Genomic DNA, 27,034 nt, shown 5'->3' on the forward strand with positions numbered 1-27,034 from the left:
GAGGGCACCAGGGGCAAACAGACAGTACAAGTGGGCACATAGGTAGACAGGCAGACCAGGGGGGAACACTGGGCAGGCAGGAAATCCGGGGGCAGACAGGCAGACCAGGGGGGGCACAAGAACAAGGAGGCAGTCCGAGGGGCACAGAGGGCAGGCAGGAAGTCCGGGGGGGGCCACGAGGGGAAATGAGACAGTCCACGAGGGCGCAAAGGGAGATGCGACAGTCCACGGGGGCACAAAGGGAGATGCGACAGTCCACGGGGGCACAAGGGACAACCAGGCAGTCCATGGGGGCACAAAGGGACAGGTTTGGGAGGCCGGGGTGGTATCGACTGGGCGGGGAGAGGTTTCAGTGGTCTGGGAGCTGGCCACAGGGCAAGGACAGGTTTGGGGGACCAGGGAAGAGGCCACGGGACTGGGACTAGGTCAGGAGGTCTGGGGAGAGGCCACAGGACAGAGGCTGGCAGAGCCATGTGAGGCGGAGCCAAGGAGGACTTCGGAGGCGGAGCCATAGAAGACTTAGGAGGCGGCGCCAAAGGAGGCTTAGGCAGGGCCATGGCAGACTCAAGTGGTAAGGCCTTGGGCAGGTCAGGAGGCGGAACAGTGTTGGGCGGAGCCAAGGGAGGCGATGGTGTAGAAGGCTCAGAAGGCGGAGCCACAGGAGGTGGAGCCGAAGGTGGCGTGGGCGACGAAGGCTCTGAAGACGGAGCCAATGGAGGCTTCGGAGGCGGAGCCGGGAGAGGCTCGGGAGGCTCCGGAGGAGGAATTGAAGGAGGCGGAGCCGAAGGAGGCGAGGGCGATGAAGGCTCTGAAGACGGAGCCAAGGGAGGCTTCGGAGGCGGAGCCGGGAGAGGCTCGGGAGGCTCAGGAGGTGGAGCTGAAAGAGGCTCAGGATGCGGAGCCGAGGTAGGCGGCACCGTGGGAGGCTCTAGGAGCGGAGACCAGGAAGACTCTGGAGTCTCTGGGGGTAGAGACGTAGGAGGCTCTGAGGGTGGAGCCGCCAAAGGCTTGAGTGGCTTGAGAGGCGGAGCCATAGGAGGCTCTGAGGGCGGAGCCATCGAAGGCTTGAGTGGCTCAAGAGGCGAAGCCGGAGGAGTCTCGGGAGGCGGAGCCATAGGAGGCTCGGGAGGCTCTGAGGGCGGAGCCGTCGAAGGCTTGAGTGGCTCGAGAGGCGGAGCAGTAGGAGGCTCAAGAGGCTCTGGGGGCGGAGCCGTCAAAGGCTTGAGTGGATCGAGAGGCGGAGCAATCGGAGGCTCTGGAGGCGGAGTCGTAGGAGGCCCCGTAGGAAGAGCTGCAGGAGGCTCGAGAGGCTCTGGGGGCGGAGCCGTAGGAGACTCGGGGGGCGGAGCCCTGGAAGGCTCGAGAGTTTCAGGAGGCGGAGCCCTGGCAGGCTCGAGAGGTTCGGGGGGCGGAGCCCTGGCAGGCTCGAGAGGTTCGGGGGCGGAGCCCTGGCAGGCTCGAGAGGCTTGAGGGGCGGAGCCCTGGTAGGCTCGAGAGGCTTGAGGGGCGGAGCCCTGGCAGGCTCGAGAGGCTTGAGGGGCGGAGCCCTGGCAGGTTCGAGAGGCGGAGTTCTGGAAAGCTTGGGAGGCTCGAGAGACGGAGTCCTGGAAGACTCGAGAGACTTGAGGGGCGGAGCCCTGGAAGGCTCGAGGGACTTGAGGGGTGGAGCCCTGGTAGGCTCAAGAGGGCTGAGAGGCGGAGCCCTGGAAGGCTCGAGAGGCTTGAGAGGCGGAGCTCTGGGAAGCTCGGAGGGCGGAGCTCTGGAAAGCTCGGGGAACTCGGATGGCTGAGCTCTGGAAAGCTCGGGAAACTCGGATGGCTGAGCTCTGGAAAGCTCGGGGAACTCGGATGGCTGAGCTCTGGAAAGCTCGGGAGGCTTGAGAGACGGAGCCCTGGAAGACTCGAGAGGCTTGAGAGGCGGAGCCCTAGGAGGCTCGAGAGGCTTGAGGGGCGGACCCCTGGTAGGCTCGAGAGGCTTGAGAGGCGGAGCCCTGGTAGGCTCGAGAGGCGGAGCTCTGGAAAGCTCGGGAAACTCGGATGGCTGAGCTCTGGAAAGCTCGGATGGCTGAGCTCTGGATAGCTCGGGAAACTCGGATGGCTGAGCTCTGGAAAGCTCGGGAAACTCGGATGGCTGAGCTCTGGAAAGCTCGGGAAACTCGGATGGCGGAGCTCTGGAAAGCTCGGGAAACTCGGATGGCGGAGCTCTGGAAAGCTCGGGAAACTCGGATGGCTGAGCTCTGGAAAGCTCGGGAGGAGGAGCCCTGGAAGGCTCGAGAGACTTGAGAGACTTGGGAGGCGGAACCCTAGGGGGCTCGAGAGGCGCTGGCTCTTGGACGGTCACGGCCATTGGCACTGGCACTGGCTCTTGGACGGTCATGGCTACTGGCACTGGCTCTTGGACGGTCAAGGCTACTGGCACTGGCTCTTGGACGGTCAAGGCTTCTGGCGCTGGCTCTTGGACGTCACGGCTACTGGCGCTGGCTCTTGGACGGTCGAGGCCACAGGCGCTGGCTCAGGGACGGTCGAGGCCACAGGCGCTGGCTCAGGGACGGTCGAGGCCACAGGCGCTGGCTCAGGGACGGTCGAGGCCACAGGCGCTGGCTCAGGGACGGTCGAGCCACAGGCGCTGGCTCAGGGACGGTCGAGGCCACAGGCGCTGGCTCAGGGACGGTCGAGGCCACAGGCGCTGGCTCAGGGACGGTCGAGGCCACAGGCGCTGGCTCAGGGACGGTCGAGGCCACAGGCGCTGGCTCAGGGACGGTCGAGGCCACAGGCGCTGGCTCAGGGACGGTCGAGGCCACAGGCGCTGGCTCAGGGACGGTCGAGGCTACAGGCGCTGGCTCAGGGATGGTCGAGGCTACAGGCGCTGGCTCATTGACGTTTGAGGCTTGCGGCACTGGCTCATTGACGGTTGAGGCTAGCGGCACTGGCTCACTGACGTCTGAGGCTTGCGGCACTGGCTCATTGACGGTTGAGGCTAGCGGCACTGGCTCACTGACGTCTGAGGCTACAGGCTCTGGCTGGGTTACCGTGGTTGACGAGGATTTGGGCTCGCTCACGGTGACATGCGTGGGCTCTAGCTCGCTCACCGTGACATGCGTGGGCTCTAGTTCGCTCACCGTGACATGCGTGGGCTCTAGCTCGCTCACCGTGGCAGGCGCGGGCCGGGAGGCGGAAGCCCGTCTTCTCTCCCTCCTCCGAGCAGACGCAGTGGGCCGCGCTGGCTCGTGGAAGGCGACTGGCGTGGGGACGGGCTCGCTGACAGGGGCCGGCATGGGCCGGGAGGCGGAAGCTTGTCTTCTCCTCCTTCTCCGGGCTGACGAAGAGGACCGCGCTGGCTCGTTGACCGGCGCGAAAGGACGAACCACGGGCGAATGGAGGGTCAATTCTGCGGGAGGCGCTACGGGGTTCTCCTCGATGATGTCCACTGTTAAATGAGAACCGCAGATCTGTAGGGTCTCCTCAACGAACGCGTGAAGCGTCCAGTCGCGCGTTGCCGGTGGCAGCCGCTCCTTCAGCCCGTCATTCAGGTTGCCTCGGAAGAAGACCACGAGGGAGTAATTAGGAAAGTCTGAAACGTTTGCCAGAGCCAGAAAGTCGTGGATGTGGTCTTCTATAGGTCGGTCCCCTTGCTTCAGGCTGAGCAGATCGTAATTCGCTCGAAAAACTGCTGGATCCATTGTGTGGTCGATCGTTCTGTAACGTCTGAATAATGAGGCTGACGAGGAGATGCGGATCCAAACGCAGTTTGAGTTTATTTGATAACAAAAACACTAAATGAACAAAAGAACAACCCACGATGGGGAAAAGAAACATAAACTAGATAAGGTAACCACGGTAGAGACAAACAGGGAACAAGGGAGAGACGCAAACATCAGGCAAACATCAAACAACGATCGACAAAGACTGAACAAAGACACGGGGTATAAATACACAAACATAGGAAAGGTGGCCAATGAAAGAACAGAACTCAAACAAGATAACAAGGTGATTAACAGAAACCAAAGGCAAATTAACAAGGGCAGGTGTAAACAATGAACAGTGAACACGAACGCTAACAAGGACTATGGAATTACATAAGGGACTAAAGTGAAAACTAAGAAGTGCAAAAGTGACAACAATGGTAAACAAGAGGGCAACAGTGAAACGAGACAGGGTGGACTATGGAGTTAAATAAGGGACTAAAGTGAAAACTAAGAAGTGAAAAGTGACAAGGTGGAAAACAAAGGGCAACAGAGGGACAAGAGAGGGTAACCGTTACACTCGGAAAGCTTTATTTTCACAACAGTAACTCCATTGCATCAACAGGTTAGAGAAGTAACTTCTGTTATATTCCACGACAGAGTACTTAATCCGAAAAACTACAAAACACTGTTTTTGTTAGGGTCCATAAACATTAGTTAGCTGGCATTTAACATGTGCTGCTTGTCTTTTATACTCTTACAGCCGCCATCTTGATATTCAATACTTCCTAGTTTTAAAAGTGAAAGTAGGGGCGGAGCTAAGATCGACTCCATCTTGTTCTCCTGCCACTAAAACAAGTTTCCAATGGATGACGGTGAGTTGCATCTTCTCATTGGTTTTGAAAATGATATTGACATTAAATAATGTTTCATTTGAAAATATTATTTAAAAGAGTGCAATGGTTTTATGATTGTGAATGACAGGGTCACCCCCCCTTGGTCAGCCTAAAGGAGAAGGCGCATAAATACTCAATACTTTTGTTTGAGGTCTTGCCCTGTGAATCCGAGAAATTGTTCCTCTTCACTGTCCTCCTGGAATATTTTTAGCACACAACGTCTTAGTTCTGCCTCAATTTCCTGAGCCAAAGAAAATCCTTAAATCCTCTCTTAAATCCTCTCCGCTTTCCTCTAGAACAATTTCGTATTTAAGAGGTCCTAACCTCTGCACTATCCTAAATGGTCCTTGACATTTTAGAGCAAGTTTGGCAGTAAAAGGATTCTCTGACTTAACAGTAAGGGTGAGTGCATAAACAGACTGTTGTTCTACTCAAACACAAATTCTCTTTGTCTTGTGTCATAATTCGTAGACCAAAGACCTCCAACCATCTGGAATAGTAGTCCACAAATACAAGAAGATATACATCCCCAGATGCACTCCTTGGAAATGGACACATCTAGTCTACTCCTAGCATTTTCCAAGGTTGTTGCACAATAATTTGTTGCAATGAACCAGGTAGTCGGCTGCATTCAGGATTATAACATTGGAATCTGCAACAGTTAAATACAAATAACTTGACATCTTGGTTTAGAATTGGCCAGTACACCAAGGTTTGCTATCTTTTAAATGTCTTAATTCTGCCAAGATTTCCATTTAAAGGGTATTCATGGAAGAAATGAAGCAGTTAAATATGAAAAGCTACGGATATGTACATGCAGAGCTTATGATCTGTGATAGGCAGAGCTCCCTTTTTCTCTGGTTTCTCCTCAGTCTTCAGGGATATCATGGTGAAACAGGTCAATACTGGAGCTTCAAGGTTGTCCACAGGTGCTCTGGACAAGGCATCTGAAACTGTTAAATTTACCTTTCCTGTACTCCACTGTAAATGTAAATTCCTTGGAGATTAAATGCCCACCGAATTAGGCCAGTGTTAGGCTTCAGAGACTTAAAGACCTATACCATGGAAGAATGATCAGTGACCACAGAAAAGAAAATTCCCCCTATAATATCTAAATTTTTCTAGAGCCCACATGACTGCTAAGCATTTCTGCTCTGTGGTGGTGTAATTTCTTTCAGCAGAATTTAAGGTACGACTGGCAAAAACCAAGACTTCCTCTGTGCCTTGTCCAATTTGCTGCACCAGGACAGCTCCTAAGCCAGCCTCACTGGCATCAGTGTAGATGATGAAGGCGAGATTAAGATTAGGATGTCCCAGCACAGGTGGAGATACCAAAAGCTGTTCAAGGGCTTGAAAAGAAGCTTGACAATACGGACTCCACAGAAATTGAGCTCCTTTCCTTTTTAAAGCATTAAGGGGTTCGGCCAGTTGGGAAAAATGTGGGACAAACTGGTGGTACCATCCAGCCATTCCCAAGAACATCTGAACCTCCCTAATGTTATTTGGCACATGAGTTTTATTCATATTAACAGTCAGGTTGGCTTCTCTCAGTTTATCTAAAACAGCTTGGATGTCCTGGAAGTGTTGTTCGCAAGATGGAGAGTAGATGATTATATTGTCCCAATTTACAAAACAGTTCTTTCCACGTAGCTCTCTCCCAGGACTTTTTCCATGAGCTGTTGGAAGGTGGCTAGGACATTTTTGAGACCAAAGGCCATGACTTTAAAAGGAAATAACCCCTGCCTACATATGAAAGCAGTTTTTTCTTGACTGTTTCATCCATTTGCACCTGCCAATAGCCACTATTCAGATCCAAGGTGGAGAATACCACCATGGTATTCAGAACCATTTAGCAATTCCAAGATTTCCTGGATGGTATGAAGGTGATCTTCATACCATCTGACTGGGTGATGGAATTTACATTTAAACCCAATACGATTTCCATGCAGAATGTTTGGTCCATCCAGTGACATCGCACCAATGGATGGAAGTTATTCTTCACACCTTTCTTTGAAATGGAGACGAAAAGCAACAGCCAACAAAATAATTAACACCTCTGTTTTGATCCATCATGCCACCCACATCTGTCAATTACTTGTAAGCACATCTGTTTTCCCCACTACTAAGAAGAACATCTTGATTCTCTGGGACATAACACATTTGTTTTATGATTTTGGCCCAGCATTAAAGCACATTTTTGGAGAGCTTTTTTATTTACCAATGTAGCTTTGCAAAACTCTACACTGTAGATATATGCATATACAGTACATATACAAATGTATGTATAAATGTATAAAAGTTACACAAATATCTATAAAAAGTGGCGGATAGCCTTACTCAAGCTATGAAATGTTTTGAAATTAAAATGAGGATGCAATAGGTCTATTCTCAGATTAGTATCTAAAGTTCACTTAAAAATTTTAATTCTGTGATCATTTGTTCTGCAAAGCAACTTGGTGCATTAATATAGAATTAAATTGATATGCAGTCACAGTTGTGCATACATCAGCTAATATACATCGTAACGTTCTGTTTTACATAGTAACAATAGTCACCATTCACTCACCCAGTCTTAAGGTTTTCAATGGCCTCTTCTACACCCCTCTGATTGTTCCGCACCATAAACTGATGCATGTTGGGGTAGTTGCTTCGTATGTTTTCCTCTGTACTCCCATTCGGGACAGTGCCGAAGTGTAAAGGAGGATACTGCTCGGTGGGCTGCTGGAACTGAAAACAAAAGAGAAGCACCAGTGGGAGATACTTCATTAGGCTTCTGAAAAATTCGATTACAGTTTAGGGCACTGAAATTCAGCTTATTATTAATTTGGCTAACTATGATGGGGAAACCCAAAGGAAAAGAAGAAAAAAAAAAAAAAGAGTAAAAGAAAGAAAATGTAATCATTGTTCTACAATTATACACCAGTGATTTATTTGCATAATTTGGCCTACACTGACCCACATAAACAAAGATCCAGTTCAAACTAATATGAGAAGATTAATGGTGTGCATCCAGATAACCATGTTGTTGTTTATTGTTACAAAACTATCATTTCAGCTCTTGCAAAAAGCAATTTATAAGCATGAATGCCTCGCCTTTGGTCAGTTTTATCCAGCATGTGCTAATCTCAGCCTCAAACAGCATGCCCACAGTCTGTTCACTGACCGTCTCATGCAACATTCACACAAAAATGGCAAGTGCTCACTGAAATCACCAGTTCCAATCTGATTACAAGAATTTCAGGTGCTATGCAACATACGTGAGTCTGGGTGCAGAGTTTTTTTTTTTATCAGTCTGCCAGGAAAATAAGGTACCAGGTAGCTATAATGAGCGCCTTTGAGGAAGAACTAAATCACAAAGAGTTTGCAAGATTCATAACATCAAATCTTTTTGTTTGACACAATTAAAAACAAATGAACTAGGCTAGATATCCACAAGCATAGCTAATTCTGAGTATTATCTAAAATAATCGATGCTTATTACATTTGAGCAGACACAAAATCTGATCACAAAGTCAAAACACATTTTGAGCTGTCAGATTTACTGACCACTAAACTGAACATAAAAACTTAAGGCGATTTTTTTCCTGTCTAAATTGGCATTTCTTGCCCAGAATGAACTGAAAAGGTAGACATACTAATGCCAATAAATAAAAGTCTGGCTCTTCAAGACAACTGATGTCTTCATGTGCTATCAGAATAATCCTACTTCACATTTTTCACGTTCAAGTGCTTTGTTGTCAGAAAGAAAAGGAAAGATAGAGGACGCCAGCTTCATTCTTGTATATTTCTTGAGGAACTCTTGTTTTGACACAGTAATAAGCATTAGTCAACATGCCTTTCTGACGATAATGGAATTTTGGTCAAATTTATGCAAATTTCTGTATATAAATATAATGTATAACATGCTTTAATGGCTACAGATATACATAAACGTATGTGTCCAAAAACGTCAGTGATAACAAGGTATTTGCATTTAGAAAAAATGAAATCCTTTCATTTAGTACAGAAACTGTACTTTTCTCCGCCATGTTGAAAGTGTACTTCTACTCTCAACTCGGAAACTTGGGTATCAACATGATGTGCCCTTTCAAGTGGAGTCAGAAATATCATAATTATGAGTTCTGAGCTCATGAGCAAAGTCTTATTTACAAGTGGGAATTTTAGATGATACCCAATTTGCCGAGTTGTGACACTGAAAGGAGCGTCTACATTAAAAATTATGGAAGGCAATGATTTTGCAAAGTTAATTACATTTCAGTGCTTTATTTCAATAATATTAATGAGTTGACAGGAACTGAGACAGTCAACTAATGACTCGCACTTAGCGGTTTGTTTTAAGAAAAATAGTTAATAATATGTTAGATGACATTTTAATTAATTCATCATATAGGTTGTGTAAAATTGATGCAGGTGTTTTCAGTTATGCTTATTCACTGGTGGTCCACTTGAATACGTGATATTTCATAGTAACAAATGCCCGACTCGGAAGTAGGGGCATCCCAGGTCCAACTTCCAAGTAGGAAACTTGTATTTATGATAATTACAATAGCATGCGAAGGCAGCATTAGCATATACTGAATCCTATACTTTCTAGAAAACTTCAACATAACAATTAAGTTAAATATTTTCAGAGATACATTTACAGTATTATTATTATTTCATATTGTACATTATTCATATTTATCAGACATGAATCGCTCATCATGCCTTATTCTAACACAAGTCAAGTGTAACCACATGCAATATCTTCACTCAGCTTGGCTCAATAATACCTAAAATAGCGAAATTCTACATGGCAAGTCTTGTAATAGACAACTAAAACTAATAAAAATACTCATATCCTTGTTTACCTTCTTATCACTGAGGCCAGAGACAGTGTCGATGTACTCTTCTTGGATCATGAAGGCAGCCAGATTAGCAGTGTAGCTGGCCAGGAAGATGACAGCAAAGAAAGCCCAAACCAGCACCATAATCTTACTGGTGGTGCCTCTTGGGTTCTCCACTGGAACCGAGTTATTAAACACCAGAGCCCACAGCAGCCAAACAGACTTCCCTATGGTGAACTTTGAACCTCCAGTCTCTGGGGTTGGAAAACAAGAAAAATGAGACGTGACTTATGACATGAATGGTGATAACAGGAAGTGTAAAGAAAACAACAATAAGTTTGAGTTTAATATCTCCTAGTCTCCACCAAAAGCTGGTGTGTGGTGAGCATACTGATGCATTATGGCTGCCGTCGCATCATCCAGGTGGATGCTGCACACTGGTAGTGGTTGAGGAGTGTGCCCTGCTCACTATGTAAAGCTCTTTGAGCGTAGTGTCAGAAAAGTGCTAAAAATGTAACGTTCATTCATTCATTCAGTCAGTCATAATAGAATCCTTCATCGCTGATTGCATTCATAGAAGTGTCTATAGGGTGAAACTTATTAAGATAGATATTAAGCAACTTACGCTTGCCGCTTTGTAAGCTTCGGTTATATCCAACAGGGCTGAAGAACTCGAATATGAAGACAGTCACCGCCACAACCGTCAGGCACATTACGAACATCATCACCCACACAGCTGGACTGTACGGTTCTACAATAGTGAAAGCAACATTTATGAAAAATGTATCTGACAATTCTCATTGTTAAAGGGATAGTTCATCCAAAAATGAGAATTCTCTCATCATTTACTCACCTTCATGCCATTCCAGATGCATAACTTTCTTTCTTCTGCTAAACACCATTAATTATTTTAGAAGAATATCTCTGCTCTGTAGGTCAATTCAATGCAAGTGAATGGTGACCAGAACTCAGAAGGTCTAAAGTCTCATAAAGGTGGCATAAAATTAATCCATAAATCTCCAGTGGTTAAATCCAGATCTTCAGAAGAGATCTGATAGGTGTGGGTGAGAAACAGGTCAATATTTTATTCCTTGTGAGGACCTACAGAGCTGAGATATTCTTCTAAAAATCTTAATTTGTGTTCTGTAGAAAAAAGAAAGTCATACACATCTGGGATGGCATGAGGGTGAGTAAATTATGAGATAATTGTTTTTGGGTGTTAACTATTAACTAGAGGATAAGTCTCCAAAAACAGTATAATTTGTCATTATACATAAGAAAATCTAAACAGAATCACTGAAGTTTTTAGCATTTTACTTTACTTTTATTGAGAGTGGCAGTAGAGGACAGGAAATGATGGGGAGAAGGGGGAAGGGAGGCAGAATCAAGAAATGACACATGCCAGACGAAAACTTAAGTCACCCGCAACATATCACATGCACTAAACGTCAGGGCACAGCTTTGACAAAAAGATGACTTTTAAAGACTTGCAAGGGTATGGTCAACTTTGAATTAAAAAGATCTAATATATGATGCATGGAACAACATGATTAGAGTAACTCTAAATCTGAAAGTTACATGAAGTCTGTGACATTGCCTACTACTCCCTTACCGAGGAAAGCAGATGGTGACACAGTGCCATTGCTACGAGAGACCATGACACTGATGCCAGTCTCCACAAATGGAACAGAGAACTCCACAACCTCCGACCTTTCTTCATTGATAGTCAGGGAGCCGATCGCCATGTCAGCCCGCTTGGATACTACCTGGTGGGAAAAAAGGCTAAAGACATTAGACATAGTGATATTGTATCGCCTCCAACAGTTGAGTGGATGTCAAAGTAGCTTAGTGTAATAGCTGAACTTTAGTAAAAACGAATTAGTCTATAAATGAAAGTTTTTTAGAAATTTTAGATCGGATATTTATGTGACATTAATGAGCACTCACTAATTTTATCCTCATTATAATAGTTTTACCCCTACAGAAAAAATTCTAAAATAATGAGATGAAGAGGTTGTTTTATTTTACACGTTGTGATCACATCACCAGCAGACAACTACTAATTTAATTTCAGTAACCCAACTATTATCAAACACTTTTGCTCGTGGAACAAATGAATCATGGCTGACTGCAAATAGTGCATTTCTAAAATAGCACTGGTAACCGAAAACCATTGCTTTTGTGTGATGCCGTATCGACACTGCTAGGTGTCAGTATAAGTCCAAGATGATGGCCATATCGGATAGCGTAACATGAACAAACAAATTACATCTAGCTAAAAAAACAGCTAAGTTCCAAATATTTATAAATGATACTGAAGAAATACCTCTAAATAAAAGTTTGCATGAGCCTGGAGCTTTTTCAGTGGCACAATTCAAGAAAAAATATGTGCGATTGAATTGAGAGATAGTTGAGAGATAAAATGAGGCCCTGACCTCTCCGACCATCCCGTTCCACTCTCCATTTATGTTCTTTCCATGCCTGCCATTGGTCACCAGATAGAGGTCATAGGTGAAGCCCACTATTTTAGCCAGCCGCTTGAGAACATCAATACAGAATCCTTTGCAGCAATGCTTCATGGATAGAATTCCCTCAACAACCATGCTGTAAATGAAAAGAAGAGAGACAGACTAAAAGAAAGAGAAACAGTAAGGGGACAGCAACAAAAGAAAGAAATAATTAAGAGAAACCAAGCAAAAGAAATGAAATTAACATCCATGCACAGAATTGAATGTCTTGTTACCCAAGGCTGCCACATATAACCTAAAATTAATCTATCATTATAAAAGCACAAGTTTCTTCTTGACTACTTCTTTATTTGAGAGAAACTGGAGCTGTGATCAAAAAGGAATAGGTTATTATTCTAAATATAGTTGATGGGTGAATTTCAAAAAGAAATATCTGGGTCATATTTCAGCCCAAATTGAAAAGAAAAAAATAAGAAATAATATTTTGCTAAAATGAAAAAAAAAAAAAAAAAGGCTTTTTTAAGACCATATTTTTACAAAGAAGCACCCCACCGCCTATATATATATACTGTATATTCAGTTTATAGTAACACAGTAATTGGACACAATTTTATTATTTAAAATAAAAAAATTAAATAAATATTGTTTATAAATGTAATTCAGTACTTTGACATTTCTTTGCATTACGGTAGGCTACTGAGAATGTAAGGAGGGCATTGAAATGTGTTAAATTGTTGTGTAAATCATGTTACAATAAAAAAAAAAAAAAACCTCTTAATTAATGGTATACAAATAGGCTTAATTTTTTTAATACAAAATATAATTTGCAAAATATAATATTTTTTTCCCCAGACACATCTTTACCCAGGGGCTGTACCGTAGACCAGGAGAAATTCTAGAATTCTGAAAATTCTCCTTTTTAATTAGGTTCATGAAGCAAAGTGCTCTAATACAGACCTATCATTTATCATTGATCAGCCACTTCCATATATGCACACCTAATTTATTTAAATTGCATCAGTACTAGCAACAGGAAGGGGAATGAATGCCCCTGGGGTAATGTAAATGTAATTTGCATCATCTGCATATTCACTGCCACATTTACCAAAGTGATAAACCAAAATGTCAAACATTTCCAGTCTAAAAATCTAAGGACTGAACCTTGACCTGTTGTTGAGTGGGAGACGACACGGCACGGAGTCTCTGATGCAGGAGCCTGTTCCAGGTTCAGCAGGTTCTACAATGACAAATGGCCTCTCCTCCAGTGTTACCACACGCAAGTGCTGGGAATCGTCCAAAGGCTTGAGGAAGGAGCCATATCGTGACCAGGGTGGGTAACGCAGACGCAACACTCCGTTTTCCCACCAACCTACCTATAACAGTAAGATGGCATTAAAATGGTACAGAAATGTTTCAGAGACCTAAGGTGGATACAAAGTGTATCATGATGTTTTTCTGAAGAAGTGCAATCTTACAGACAGTGAGGTATTAGTGCTATAGCAGAGCATTTCTAACTGGCATTCATAAGACAGTAGCTGGATGTAGTCTTGCTTTATTAAGTTAGATCTTGGAGCTGCAGAGTGTCTAAAATACCAACTTCACTTTACAGTGACCAAAGCCATTTTGCCTTAAAACAAGACATGTGAATCCAAACATTTCAAAGCTTTAGCAAAGTGGCAGCATTGTTAATTCTAATGGTTCCCGATCCCAATGGTTAACCATTTAATGTCAACAATAAAGGTCAACATGACATCAAAATTGAATCTATATACTTTCATAATCCTCATTCCAGGTCATTTGTGAATGATTTATATGATATAACAAAGAAATAGATGTGTAATGTCGTTTCGCCCCTGAAACGACATTACACATCTGATGACATCACCAATCCCCTTTATTTGTCAAACCCTCCCCACCAACCACCTGGCTACAGTCTAGTATGGAATGGCGATTTTCACAGTCCAATCACCCACAAAATTTAACTTGTAAATACAAAAGTAAAATGGTTTACGTATACTGTTTCAAATTGGCTTACATTCTAAAGAAAATTAAACTGCACACCAATGAGTGATTTCATGTTTTCTTTACTGCTTTAGAACATTTCTTAAACTGACAATCAATGGCTGAATAACCAATGCCAAAAAAATTCATTAATCTTTTTCTTCCTATGGCTTATTGACATTTGCCAAGACAATGCTTCATGTCATGTGCAATCATTTGCGATTGCCAGTCAATTGCATTCAAGTGTACAATTTCTCTTTTGAGTGTAATTTACAATAATGGACAAGTTATTGGAAAAACAGGGACACTGAAGTATTAAATAGTAAAACATGAAAAGCATCTGATATTAAAAACATTAGCTACGAACAGCAGATGAGTCAATTTTATAATTCATTTCACCATGGATTTAGAGTTTTGAACAGGGGAGAGTTGATCATTTTGCTGCACAACATCTCAAGAGCCCAGTATATGAACTTGAAGGGATAGTTCACCCAAAAAATTAAAATTCTCGTATTATTTACTCACCCTCCTGGCATTACAGATTTGTATGACCTTCTTTATTCTGCAGAACACAAATTGAGATTTTTCAAATAATATCTCAGCTCTGTAAGTCCTCAAAATGTAATTGAATAGGTGTCAAAATACTGATGCTGCAAAATACACATAAAGTCAGCATAAATGTAATCCATATGACGCCAGTGGTTAAATCAATATGTTCAGATATGATATTATAGGTGTGGGTAAGAAACAGGTCAGATTTAAGTAAAAAAAAATAATATAAATTCTCCTCCCTGCCCAGTAGGGGGTAATATGCATGAAGAATGTGAATCACCAAAAACAGAAGAAGAAGAATGAGAAAGTGAAAGTAAATTGGAGATTAACCGAGCAGGGAGGAGAATTTATAGAAAGAAAAACAAATGACAAATATTGATCTGTTTCTCACCCACACATATCATTTTGCTTTTAACCACCAAGGTCGTCTGGAGTACCTTTATGTTGCCCTTATGGGGATTCTGGAGCTTCAAATCTTTGCACCCACTCACTTACATTGTGAAGACCTACAGAGCTAAAATATTCTTCTAAAAATATTAATTGGTGTTCAGCAGATGAAAGAAAGTCATCCACATCTTATTAATGCATTCTTCACATTCCATTTATATTGCATTTAAATGACAGGGCAAAATGTAAGCTCACTTGTGAGCAGCATTTAAAACAGTTATCGACAAGCGTGAATATCTAAATGCATTTAAGCCTACTAATGGCTCCTCCCCTACCTCCTCCCAGCCTCTTCCTGCAGCATAGGAGATAACATCCAGGAGTGGATTTGCCAGATAACCATCATTATTAAAGGAATAGTCCCGTCCAGATAGAGTTATGTTACTGAAGAACCTGCAGGTGGAGAAGAGGGAAAAAAGGGCAGGATGATAAAGAAGGAGTCTGAGTGAAAGTGATAAAGAGAAGGAGAGAGAGCAGAGAGATAAAGAGTGATAGATGGGACTTCCATTAGTCACCTCTCCACTCTGGCTAGTGTGTGTGATTTGTGCTGAATGCTTAAGGGACACTTACGTAAACCTCTTCTGTTGAACAGAAATGACAACACTGAATCTCATTAATATATACACTCACCTAAAGGATTATTAGGAACACCATACTAATACTGTGTTTGACCCCCTTTCGCCTTCAGAACTGCCTTAATTCTACGTGGCATTGATTCAACAAGGTTCTGAAAGCATTCTTTAGAAATGTTGGCCCATATTGATAGGATAGCATCTTGCAGTTGATGGAGATTTGTGGGATGCACATCCAGGGCACGAAGATCCCGTTCCACCACATCCCAAAGATGCTCTATTGGGTTGAGATCTGGTGACTGTGGGGGCCATTTTAGTACAGTGAACTCATTGTCATGTTCAAGACACCAATTTGAAATGATTCGAGCTTTGTGACATGGTGCATTATCCTGCTGGAAGTAGCCATCAGAGGATGGGTACATGGTGGCCATAAAGGGATGGACATGGTCAGAAACAATGCTCAGGTAGGCCGTGGCATTTAAACGATGCCCAATTGGCACTAAGGGGCCTAAAGTGTGCCAAGAAAACATCCCCCACACCATTACACCACCACCACCAGCCTGCACAGTGGTAACAATGCATGATGGATCCATGTTCTCATTCTGTTTACGCCAAATTCTGACTCTACCATCTGAATGTCTCAACAGAAATCGAGACTCATCAGACCAGGCAACATTTTTCCAGTCTTCAACTGTCCAATTTTGGTGAGCTCTTGCAAATTGTAGCCTCTTTTTCCTATTTGTAGTGGAGATGAGTGGTACCCGGTGGGGTCTTCTGCTGTTGTAGCCCATCCGCCTCAAGGTTGTGCGTGTTGTGGCTTCACAAATGCTTTGCTACATACCTCGGTTGTAACGAGTGGTTATTTCAGGCAAAGTTGCTCTTCTATCAGCTTGAATCAGTCGGCCCATTCTCCTCTGACCTCTAGCATCAACAAGGCATTTTCGCCTACAGGACTGCCGCAGACTGGATGTTTTTCCCTTTTCACACCATTCTTTGTAAACCCTAGAAATGGTTGTGCGTGAAAATCCCAGTAACTGAGCAGACTGTGAAATACTCAGACCGGCCCGTCTGGCACCAACAACCATGCCACGCTCAAAATTGCTTAAATCACCTTTCTTTCCCATTCTGACATTCAGTTTGGAGTTCAGGAGATTGTCTTGACCAGGACCACACCCCTAAATGCATTGAAGCAACTGCCATGTGATTGGTTGATTAGATAATTGCATTAATGAGAAATTTAGGTGAGTGTGTATATATATATATATATATACACACACATACACATATATATTGTTTGATGAAAGAAAACTTAAGACAAGAGAAAGAACAAAACCTGAAGGAATAACTTGCTAAATGAATAACGGGCTCACTGACTACGTTCACACCATAGATGAAATCAGATTTTTTCACTCACATGTGACACAGATCTGTTAATCGGATGACCATGTGGACAGCCAAAAGCTCTTTGAATCTGACATTTTCTAATCCAATCTGGGCCACTTAAATATTTGGAAATAAATCAGATGCGTATCTGATTTTGTCCAATGTGCCTTCAGTGTAAACAGCCAGGTAAAATTTTTTGTGATTTTTACATAAATCTAACACAACATTCATTGAGGCCTGCCTCCCTCCACGGATCTCTGAGCCGAAACTCTGTGAGCTCGCTCGATTTCCAGCTTATGGGCTGTTATGTCGAGCAGAATTGGGAAGAGCCTGTCTAGGAATTTCACCATATCTCTGCTTTCTTCGTCCTCCGGAATTCTAATAGGTCGGACGTTGTTTTACCGGTTATGATCCTCAAGGTCTTTCAACTTTTCCAAGTCTAACTTGGTCGCTAGCGGGTTAGCAGCTAATTCTCTCTCAGATAGTCAATCCGTTTCTCACCATCCTCCACTCTTGTAACCAACACATTGAATTTTGTTTCCCTGGCAGTGATCGATCAACGTATTACAGCAAGATCCTTCAAGTCAGCAATGACCTTCGTCAGTATCACTGACATGTTCAACAGTTGACGCTGAATCTCTTTCACCTCACTGGCCAAATTAAGTCCCGGGCTTTCGTCCTGCCAATCAGGGGCTTCAGCTTGAGCACATAAGAGTCATTAAATGTCTCCAGAGCCCGAGGATTTTGATTTTTTTTTAAACATATTGTCTTCTTAGAACAGTTATGGAACAGGGTGTATCGAATCTTACCAGTTTATGACACAAAAAGTATTAAAAACTAGCTAAGTGCACAGAGCTCACCGTTCACACGTCCGAACCTCGCATAGTGCCACGCAACTTCTGATGCTATTTTTCTTGCTGTTTCTTTTATGGTGTGTTTTGCTCTTAAGTTATTCACACTCCAATTGCACCATACAAAAGCAAATTACTTTATTAAAAATACTTTATCCATCAATTGCAGACATATTATTAGATACAGTAGGCATTAAGTGTCTTATCCATTAACAAAAACACCACAGCTAATTCAATTTTTAAATGCAACTTAGATTATTCATATCATAATATTGAACAAGGCAGAGTTTGATACACATAATCAGGGAGGGTTATACGCATACAGGTCAGTTAACAAGCGTCGGCTGATATGGGCTCCATTTAAAATGTCATGTGAAAAACCTTACAAAAAAATAAAATACAGATCTGAGCAGAAAATCAGATTTGGGTCACATTCAACTGCTCTGTGAATGTAGCCACTGAATTAATGAATGAATGGCCATAAAAAATGTATGAATGGAAAGATGTATTTGTGGAGGGATAAAAACAATGAATTGCATAAATGAATGAACAAATATGGATGGATGGATATAAATGTATGTCAGTTTAAAGGAAGAACTTAATGAATGGGTGAATTAAGGATTGAATGAATGAATAAGTAGAGAAATATATATAACAAAAAATATAAATAAATAAATAAATAATGTCAGCTTGATGAATGAACTTGAAAGAAATTTAATGAAAGAATGAACTGGGGAATGAATATGGATGGATGGATGGAAATGAATGTCAGTTTAAAGGAGCAACTTCATTAATGAAGTAATGAATTAGGAAACAAGTAATAAGAGAAATTGTGGATGGATGGCTGGATAGATAGATCAAAAATAAAAAAAAAAATATGTCAGTTTAAAGGATGAACTTAATGTATGAATTAATGAATTCGCAAAGTAGAGAAAATATAAATGAATAAATAATGTCAGCTTGAAGAATAAACTTGAAAGAAACTTAATGAAAGAATGAATGGGTCAATTTGGGAATGAATAATGGATGGATGGATGAATAGTGTAAAGTCTGAACTTCATAAAGTAATGATCCAATGAAGAATGTAAGAATGAAGAAGTGGGCAGATGGAGGATGAAAGACCTGCCAAAAGGCACTGCAGCCATTGTTCCAACTGCACTTTTATCGCACTTCCACATCGGAGGCAGCACGTGGCACTCATCACACAGCACCTTGTTTTCAATATTCTGCATTCTGAGCTCTAAGGATGCCGGTGAGATGTTCTTGTTAGTCGCCATGACAACAAGGTGCCTGAGAATAGCACTGAAACTCTGGAAAGACAAGGACGCTAAACGTGAACATCAGAACAGACAATCTTTTCCCATCCACATGTGGGTGCTAATTCTCTCAGCTCAGATTTGTCAGCGGTTTTCTTTTCAAAGGCAGTGCAGTAATATCCAGAGAAAAAAGACTCTTTCACTGGCTTGTTTTTCATTTTTATTTAAGCCAGTCATTTTACAGGACACTTGGCTCATTTTATGAGATTTGTCTCATAAGTCTTGCTGCTTCTGTCTTTGGAAGAAATTGTATTTGATATCTGATCCATAATTTATGCCAGGCACTATATAAGAGATTATGTTCATTTCAAAGTGTGGGTTGGGATGACAGGTAGCACTAGCTTCAGATTTGATGCCTATTTAATAGATTGTGAGCTGTATTGCTCAGCCAAACTTCGTACCTCCATCTTGGAATGGCACACTATATGCTTTGAGGAATATGAAATGAAGATAATTAGTGACACTGCTCATTAATTCCCATGAAAAACATTACATTTACATTTGCATTTGGCAGAAGCTTTTATCCAAAGCGACTTACAGTGCACTTATTACAGGGACAATCCCCCCGGAGCAACCTGGAGTTAAGTGCCTTGCTCAAGGACACAATGGTGGTGGCTGTGGGGCTCGAACCAGCATCCTTCTGATTACCAGATTACAAGTTATGTGCTGAGACCACTACACCACCACCACTCCAAAACATACTGTACAAGGGGAAGCATAATCAATGTTACAAGGGATAGTTCACTCCAAAATAAAAATTCTGTCATAATTTACTCACATCCATGATGTTTCAAAACCATATCACTTTCTTAATTCTGTGTAACACAAACAAACAAAAAATCTTAGGATAAAATGTTAGGAACTGACGGTCTCAGTCACAATTCACCTTCATTGCATCTTTTTCACATACACTGAAAGTAAATAGTGACTGAGTTTGACATTCAGCCAAACATCTCCTTTTGTTTTACATACAGAAGAAAGAAAGTCATATGTTTGGAACAACTCGAAGGTGAGTAAATGATTACAAAATTCAAATTTTCTAATGAACTATCCCTTTAAGGTACTGTTTTTGTAATTAAGCTAAAGCACTAATATAACATTTTATTCAGTTTAGCTTTTCTTCAGTCTGTCACACATTAATATCTTATCTGGACGGCCAATAAAAAGTTAGATACAACATATTTAATTTCTCTCACACACATTTTAAGGGTGTAATGGAGAGTGTGACAGTCTTATCAACCTCGACAATACCAGCACTCTCGCTTTGCCCAATCTCTCATTCACTCGCTCTAGACCCCTGCAAGGTTGTCATAGCGACACAGCCATTGACATTACATGTGTTCCGCTAATGCCATTTATTGTGGGGTGAACAAACAACCTAAAGCACAGCACATAGCGGAAAACAGATGTCACTTGTGTCATCACAATGGAGATGAGCCAAAAAGAGAGGCAGAAAAAGAGAGAGTGAAGGCACGACACATTAGAAACATAGCAGAGATGTACTGACATACAGAAAGTGAAATAAAAAAGCCTGGAGACACAAGGAGGAAACAGAAAAAGTGTGAGATGCACGTACTATGACAGGATAAGGAGAGATGTGGAAAGAAAGGGATACAAAGCCAGAGGATACAAGAAGGAAGTGATGTTGTGAGAGTTAGCACACACTGATAGACAGAACAGAGCTGGAGAAAGAGACATATGAAAGAGGGAACAGATAGGGGGTGTTTGAACATCAGTAACATTTGATGGATTTTAATGTGTCCGTTACAGCAGCATTAGTATGGTGATGAGCAGAGGCATTGCTCTCTACTGCAGCTGTGTATGTGTGTGTGAGAGAGACTTCTCAAAACACTTTCAAATGATGGCTGTATACAGTAGCAATATGGTTACCCTATAGGTGAAGGTCAGAAAAAGTGTGAGAGAGGCTGTGTTTCAAAGCCTAGCGAGCTGCCTAATTAGACAGCATTTTTGGGATCCAAGGCATGCACAAACTTTTATATAGAAAGGAACACCCAATTTTAAATGCTTGAAAATGCTGTCTAGGTAGAAATGTTTGTACATGCCTAGAATTCCCATAAATTCAGTCAAGCTCTTTAAGATCCAAGCATTAACATTGATGATGTACTTTCATTTTCCCTCCTTAAAAGTGTTTTATGTAACCACTGATTATAAAAACCTTGATTTTTAAGTACATTTAGTTTTGGGGTCAATTATGCGGGACTTAAAATAAAATGGAATGGAAAAATCTTGCATTTTAAGGAATACTTTCATTTGCTGTGAATTTGATGTGACTTTAAGAAGCCTTGACATTAATATGCACATTTTAAATCAAATCTTTGATTCAAGCAATAAATTAGTAGCCTTGCATTGGCAAATTCACCATAAGATCTCTGAAATGAGAGGACTGGTGCCAGGTTGTTCAGTCTATCCTGAAGTGTTTCTGCTCTCAGGTAGTTTTAGTAAATCATAACTTGCTAACTGTATATAATTTATACTTAAAATATTATAAAATTAATTATAAACTGTATAATTAATTTATAATAACATTATTTATTGAAAAAAATCTTACAAGCCAAGCAACTGAATCTAGCATTATTTTTATTTATATGTATTTTTTGTCACTGTGACAGTGGAATTATTTAGCTATTGTTTTCCTTGCAAATCAGTAACAAACAACAGGTAATCAGTTCTGTCAGTAAATTGAAACTGAACCTCACAGAAGCAATATTGTAACATCTGTTGTTTATAGTTATGTTTTAAGTTCTGTTTAATGTTAATTATGTTGTTTTATGTTATGACAATGGGTTATTTATAGTTACCATGGGTGAGATATGTGTTCCCATGTACTAGTTGTAATCTTGCTTTCAATCATTTAAAAGAGATGTCCCCAGTAGCAACATTAGAAGTATTGATGGGAGAGATGCCTTTGAAATTAAGAAGAAATCAGATCGCTGGAGCAAACTGAATTAATTTAAAAGGTCATGGTGACTCGCACCCAACAAAGGAGGTATTAAGAAATAGTTGGGAAAGAGAGCTCAGAGGAATATCATGATTTGGATGGCTGGGGAACAGGTTGACAGAAGAACTAGATCTGTGTGGAAGAGAATTTATCAAACTGTTATTTGGCCAATTAATCCTTCATGGATATGGAAACTCCAGAAGTAGATCTGTCAGTGTAAGAAACATATCAGGAAAACAGGGAAGGGCAATCTTTTTCATGCGAACATTATTCTTGGCTATGAATATATATATATATATATATATATATATATATATATATATATATATATATTACAATTTTCTGTCACAACAGATAATTTGGCAGTGTTTAGAGTAGAGATGATGGCAGTGAAATGGGAATGGAATCATCTTTAGATAGACGTAAAAAGAAAATAAGAAGTAGTATTTCCGGAATGTGCGATAATGCTCCAACTAGTGGTAGCCATTTAAAAGTATGTTTGTACAAACTTTATGTACAGAATGCTGGTGCAACATGCTACCGAAAGAAAAAGTACTGCCAGTAAGAGACCAAAAAATAAGATCTCATATTCTCTCATTGACTAAATGTAAGTAAAAAGTAAAAAGTCTTAGGTATCATAGATAAATTTACAAATGTAAAAGTTAATTATAGATCTGAGAGTCGTGGCCGATGTATCCTTTAAAGACCCTGTGAAATCCAAATGAAAATGTTGCTGCTTTTAAATCTATATGCTAGTGTATTTCTAAACATTGACAAAACTCGTTTTCAGAAGATATGAGCATTTGAAATCTACAGCTCTCTCTTCTGGCGGGAAAGACCCAGAAAAATGATGACTCACAATGTACTACATTTCTTTTGACCAATCAAATGCTTTCTAGAACGAGAATGTCCCCACCCCCTCAATTTGATCTAAGTTAGAACATAGTCTGACTATGTTCTAACTTGCGTTGATCATGACTTCGCAGGACACTTCAAAGGGTGCACAATCCATGATGTAGTGTCGTTCCAAACAGATTTTCCAATGAGAATCACTTAAAAATTAAATGACCGTTATCACCTTTCAGCCATCTGTAGCACTCACAGTGGAGGCTAATTGTCTTTGAAGGTAATAGGGCATAGGGATGATCACTGCTGAAAGGGATGCGCCAAAACAGGAATTGCATGTGAGGAAACTTGCTGGAGTTTCTTCATATGTTTAATGCAGCCATTTTTCGGAGGTTTCTTTGGACATACAGTACGAGTGAGTGTTCTTTATTCTTTATGTTTAGTGTATTGTAATTTAAAACAAGGATATATTTAAATGTTTTACTCGCTTGTTTCTCATTTATCTGCACTGACGTGTACAACGGATCGAGCCTCATCGTTAGCAAATACCACAATGTGCTGTGTTTGTAGACTGGTTTTATAAACAGATCAATTTGATCCTCAAGTCAGAGGAAAAGTGGTCAGACTTCGGCAGAGCACTTCCCGAGCTGAACACTGGCTCTGGCATGAGAAGCAGCCAGTGTGTGTGTGTGTGTTTGTTGCTATGCTAGGGGCTGCAATGTAAACTGAAGCCTATTGGCTGTTTTCAAAAAGGCAAGGGCTTCAAAATTTATGTTTCAGTAGGAAATACATCAACAGATTAAAAAAAAAAAACCTTGAAAAAGTTTTTCAAGGGGGACTGTAACATACAGTTTGATTAATCACGCACACTACTTTATTTGGCAAGCATCAGATTATAAGCCTCACCGTTCAATCTAAAGCATGTGATTCAGTTACTAACAATGCTAACAACCAACTTGTGAATATTTTCCTTTTATTTAATTGCAATTTATTTATTATTTGTCATTTGGCACTTCTAGAGTTCATTTTGGACCGTTTCCACGGAAATCTAACACATATTTACCTCAGTAGCAACTCTGAGATGTAAAATACTGTCTAGGAAGGAATGTTGAAAACACATTTGATGCCCCAAAAATGTAGGAACGTTCAAATGCACCTATCATGACGTAAGTTTGAGTTTGAGTTTGAGTGTGTGTGTGGGTAAGACCAGGGTGGCTGGGAGATCTGTTCCATTTGTAACAGCCTGTGATATTTCCCCCTGCACTCCACACACGATAACCAATTATCCTATTTACATGCAAAATGACACTGCATGCATGCCTCTTTAGAGCCGCCTGCAGGGGCAAGATGGGAGAGGAGAAGAGAAATGAAGGAATGAAACAGTGGGGGTCAACAAAAGAGGTGGTAGAAGAGGAGGGGGCAAAAAATGATAGAGTATGAGATAAAGAGATTGAATTCGAGTGGAGACATGAGAGAGCAGTGTTATTATGAAATACTGAGGGTTGTAGGAATGCACAGACAAAAAGAGGGAAAGAGAGAGTGGGAGGAAGTGAAATGAGAGAGGAAAAGGCTGCACAAAAAGAAAGGGAAAAATGTAAAGAAAGATGAGAAAGGAGAATGGATTTTCTTTGTTGTTGTATTTAAGGAGAGAGAGAGAGAGAGAGAGAGAGAGCGAGAGAGAGAGAGAGAGAGAGAAATAAATAATGTGAAGAGAAAGAAAACAAACAAAAGTGAAAAGAGAGAGGTGTTGAAGGGTGAATAACAGTGTTGCAATCTGGACAAGAATGCAGGTAAGCATTCATCATACTCTTAGGCAGTAACAAAAAGTTAGCTGTAGGGGGCAACAAGTCTGTAGCAATACACTTACACAATGTTAGACTCAGCGCCTGCCCCTGATGACTGATTAATGAACAGTGCTCAGCACATCTACCCCTCTATTTCATCTGGAGAGAGTAGATCCTGTTCCTAGATCCGACATGCATATGGTTTGATGGTCAGATATATTTCTAAATAATATGTGTAAATCTGTGCATTTAATAGAGGCACAGTTTGATTCCTACATATACTGGCGACCAAAAGTTTGGAATAATGTACAGATTGAAAGAAATTGGTACATTTATTCACCAAAGTGGCATTCAACTGATCAAAATGTATAGTCAGGACATTAATAACGTGAACAATTACTATTACAATTTGAAAAAAATCTTCAGAACTACTTCAGAGTTCTCATCACAAAATCCTCCATGTGCAGCAATGACAGCTTTGCAGATTCTTGGCATTCTAGCTGTCAGCTTGTCCGGATACTCGGGTGAAATTTCACCCCACACTTCCTGTAGCACTTGTCATAGGTGTGGCTGTCATGTCGGGCACTTCTCATGCACCTTACAGTCTAGCTGATCCCACAAAACTCAGTGAGGTTAAGATCCATAACACTCTTTTCCAATTATCTGTTGTCCAATGTCTGTGTTTCTTTTCTCACTCAAACCTTTTCTTTTAGTTTTTCTGTTTCAAAAGTGGCTTGTCCTGCACAGTCTCCTATTTACTGTTGTATATTAAACTGATTTTGATGGTAAAATTCAACAAAGTTGTCAGCTACGGACATGTGAGGCATCAATTTCTCAAACTAGAGACTCTGATGTTCTTATCCTCTTGTTTAGTTGCACATCTGGGCCTTCCACATCTTTTTCTGTCCTTGTTAGAGCCAGTTGTCCTTTGTCTTTGAAGACAGTAGTGTACACCTTCATATGAAATCTTTATTTATAATTTTTTTGTCAATTTCCAGCATTGTATAGCCTCCATTCCTCAAAACAATGATTGACTGATGAGTTTCTAGAGAACTGTTTCTTTTTTGCCATTGTTGACCTAATATTGACCTTGAGACATGCCAGTCTATTGCATACTGTGGCAACTCAAAAACAAACACAAAGACAATGTTAAGCTTCATTTAACGAACCAAATATCTTTCAACTGTGTTTGATATTAATGGCAAGTGATTTTCTAGTACCAAATTAGCAATTTATCATGATTACTCAAGGATAAGGTGTTGAAGTGATGGCTGCTGGAAATGGAGCCTGTCTGGATTTGATCAAAAATGACTTTTTTCAAATAGTGATGGTGCTGTTTTTTACATCAGTAATGTCCTGACTATATTTTGCGATACGTTGAATGCCACTTTGGTGAAGTAAAGTACCAATTTCCTTCCGAAACAGCAAAATCTCTACATTATTCCAAACTTTTGGCCATCAAAGTATATACAGCAGACCTTAATTTGTATAGATTGTTTTTAAATTAAGCTTATTTTATAATCAACATTGTAATAGATTTGTGAAACAGTTGTTTTTGCAATTGACATATAATATAAATACCTTAATAAAATGATTACCGACTCCCAAGTTTTAAACATTGGTTCTTCATAGATAAGAAATGCTTCATCAATATTCTTCTACCAAATGAAAGTAGTTCATTAGCATAACTGTAGGTTGTCATAAAATATAACAACTTTGTACACTGACACAGAATTAAACGGGTCAAAGTTGAGCGCATATCGGCTATTTTACAATGGCTTTGAATACTCATCAAACCAGAAATGTAAGCGCAGCGTAGTTCTAGCGTGAAGACTAGCAGCTGTACATCATCGCACCATTAGCTAGGTAACTCCTAGTCAATCACGTGTAAGCTAATGCTTTATAAGTCTGCTCACAATCTAACACATTGCTGCCACCAGTTGTGTCCCGTACTGCACGGGGGTAGACACCTCGCCCCTCCCTCCTATCTCCAGCAGGACATGACGGTCCCGAGTACAACTGACGGGGCTTATGCCAAAGAGAGACAATACATTTCTGTTTTATATTCATCAAATAAATGTAATCTTAAATTTTACTCAAGTCTGCGAGTCTTCCTGATAGAACTGAGAGTTACAATTATCTGGGCGAATCTCAAGAAAACTATCAGGAGCATGTCTTATTTCACTCATAAATATTGTATTACAATCATGGTTTTGAATGTATTAAATGTATTTGCTATATTTGTGATGTAAACAAAACGACATCTACTGCAAATTTATAGGATCACACATGAGGTTGAAAAAATATATTAAGCAAAGGATTCAAAATAAGCAACTAAACAATTTCATGAAGTAGAAGCACTAGAATGTTTTGACAAATAATTATTTTCAAGAGCACTCATAAAGAATCTATACATGTGCAGAGAACTAATGAATGGAGATAAATGGGAAAAC

At 41.1% G+C, this 27,034-nt stretch overlaps 1 protein-coding gene across 1 annotated transcript in view; it reads right to left on the reverse strand.

Moving 5' to 3' along the window:
• The window catches only part of LOC127650830 (glutamate receptor ionotropic, NMDA 2D-like), a 62,967-nt gene that overhangs the window by 11,458 nt on the left and 24,475 nt on the right, over window positions 1-27,034 (reverse strand). Inside the window, exons 5-11 of the mRNA XM_052136471.1 lie at window positions 15,149-15,263; window positions 13,041-13,246; window positions 11,841-12,009; window positions 11,018-11,171; window positions 10,031-10,156; window positions 9,430-9,659; window positions 7,146-7,306 (exon numbers count right to left, since the gene is read on the reverse strand). Of these exons, the coding sequence (XP_051992431.1) occupies window positions 7,146-7,306; window positions 9,430-9,659; window positions 10,031-10,156; window positions 11,018-11,171; window positions 11,841-12,009; window positions 13,041-13,246; window positions 15,149-15,263 (1,161 nt within the window). The remainder of the gene's footprint in view (window positions 1-7,145; window positions 7,307-9,429; window positions 9,660-10,030; window positions 10,157-11,017; window positions 11,172-11,840; window positions 12,010-13,040; window positions 13,247-15,148; window positions 15,264-27,034) is intronic.

Source organism: Xyrauchen texanus, chromosome 10 (assembly GCF_025860055.1).
Source record: "Xyrauchen texanus isolate HMW12.3.18 chromosome 10, RBS_HiC_50CHRs, whole genome shotgun sequence".
Lineage (NCBI taxonomy): Eukaryota > Metazoa > Chordata > Actinopteri > Cypriniformes > Catostomidae > Xyrauchen > Xyrauchen texanus.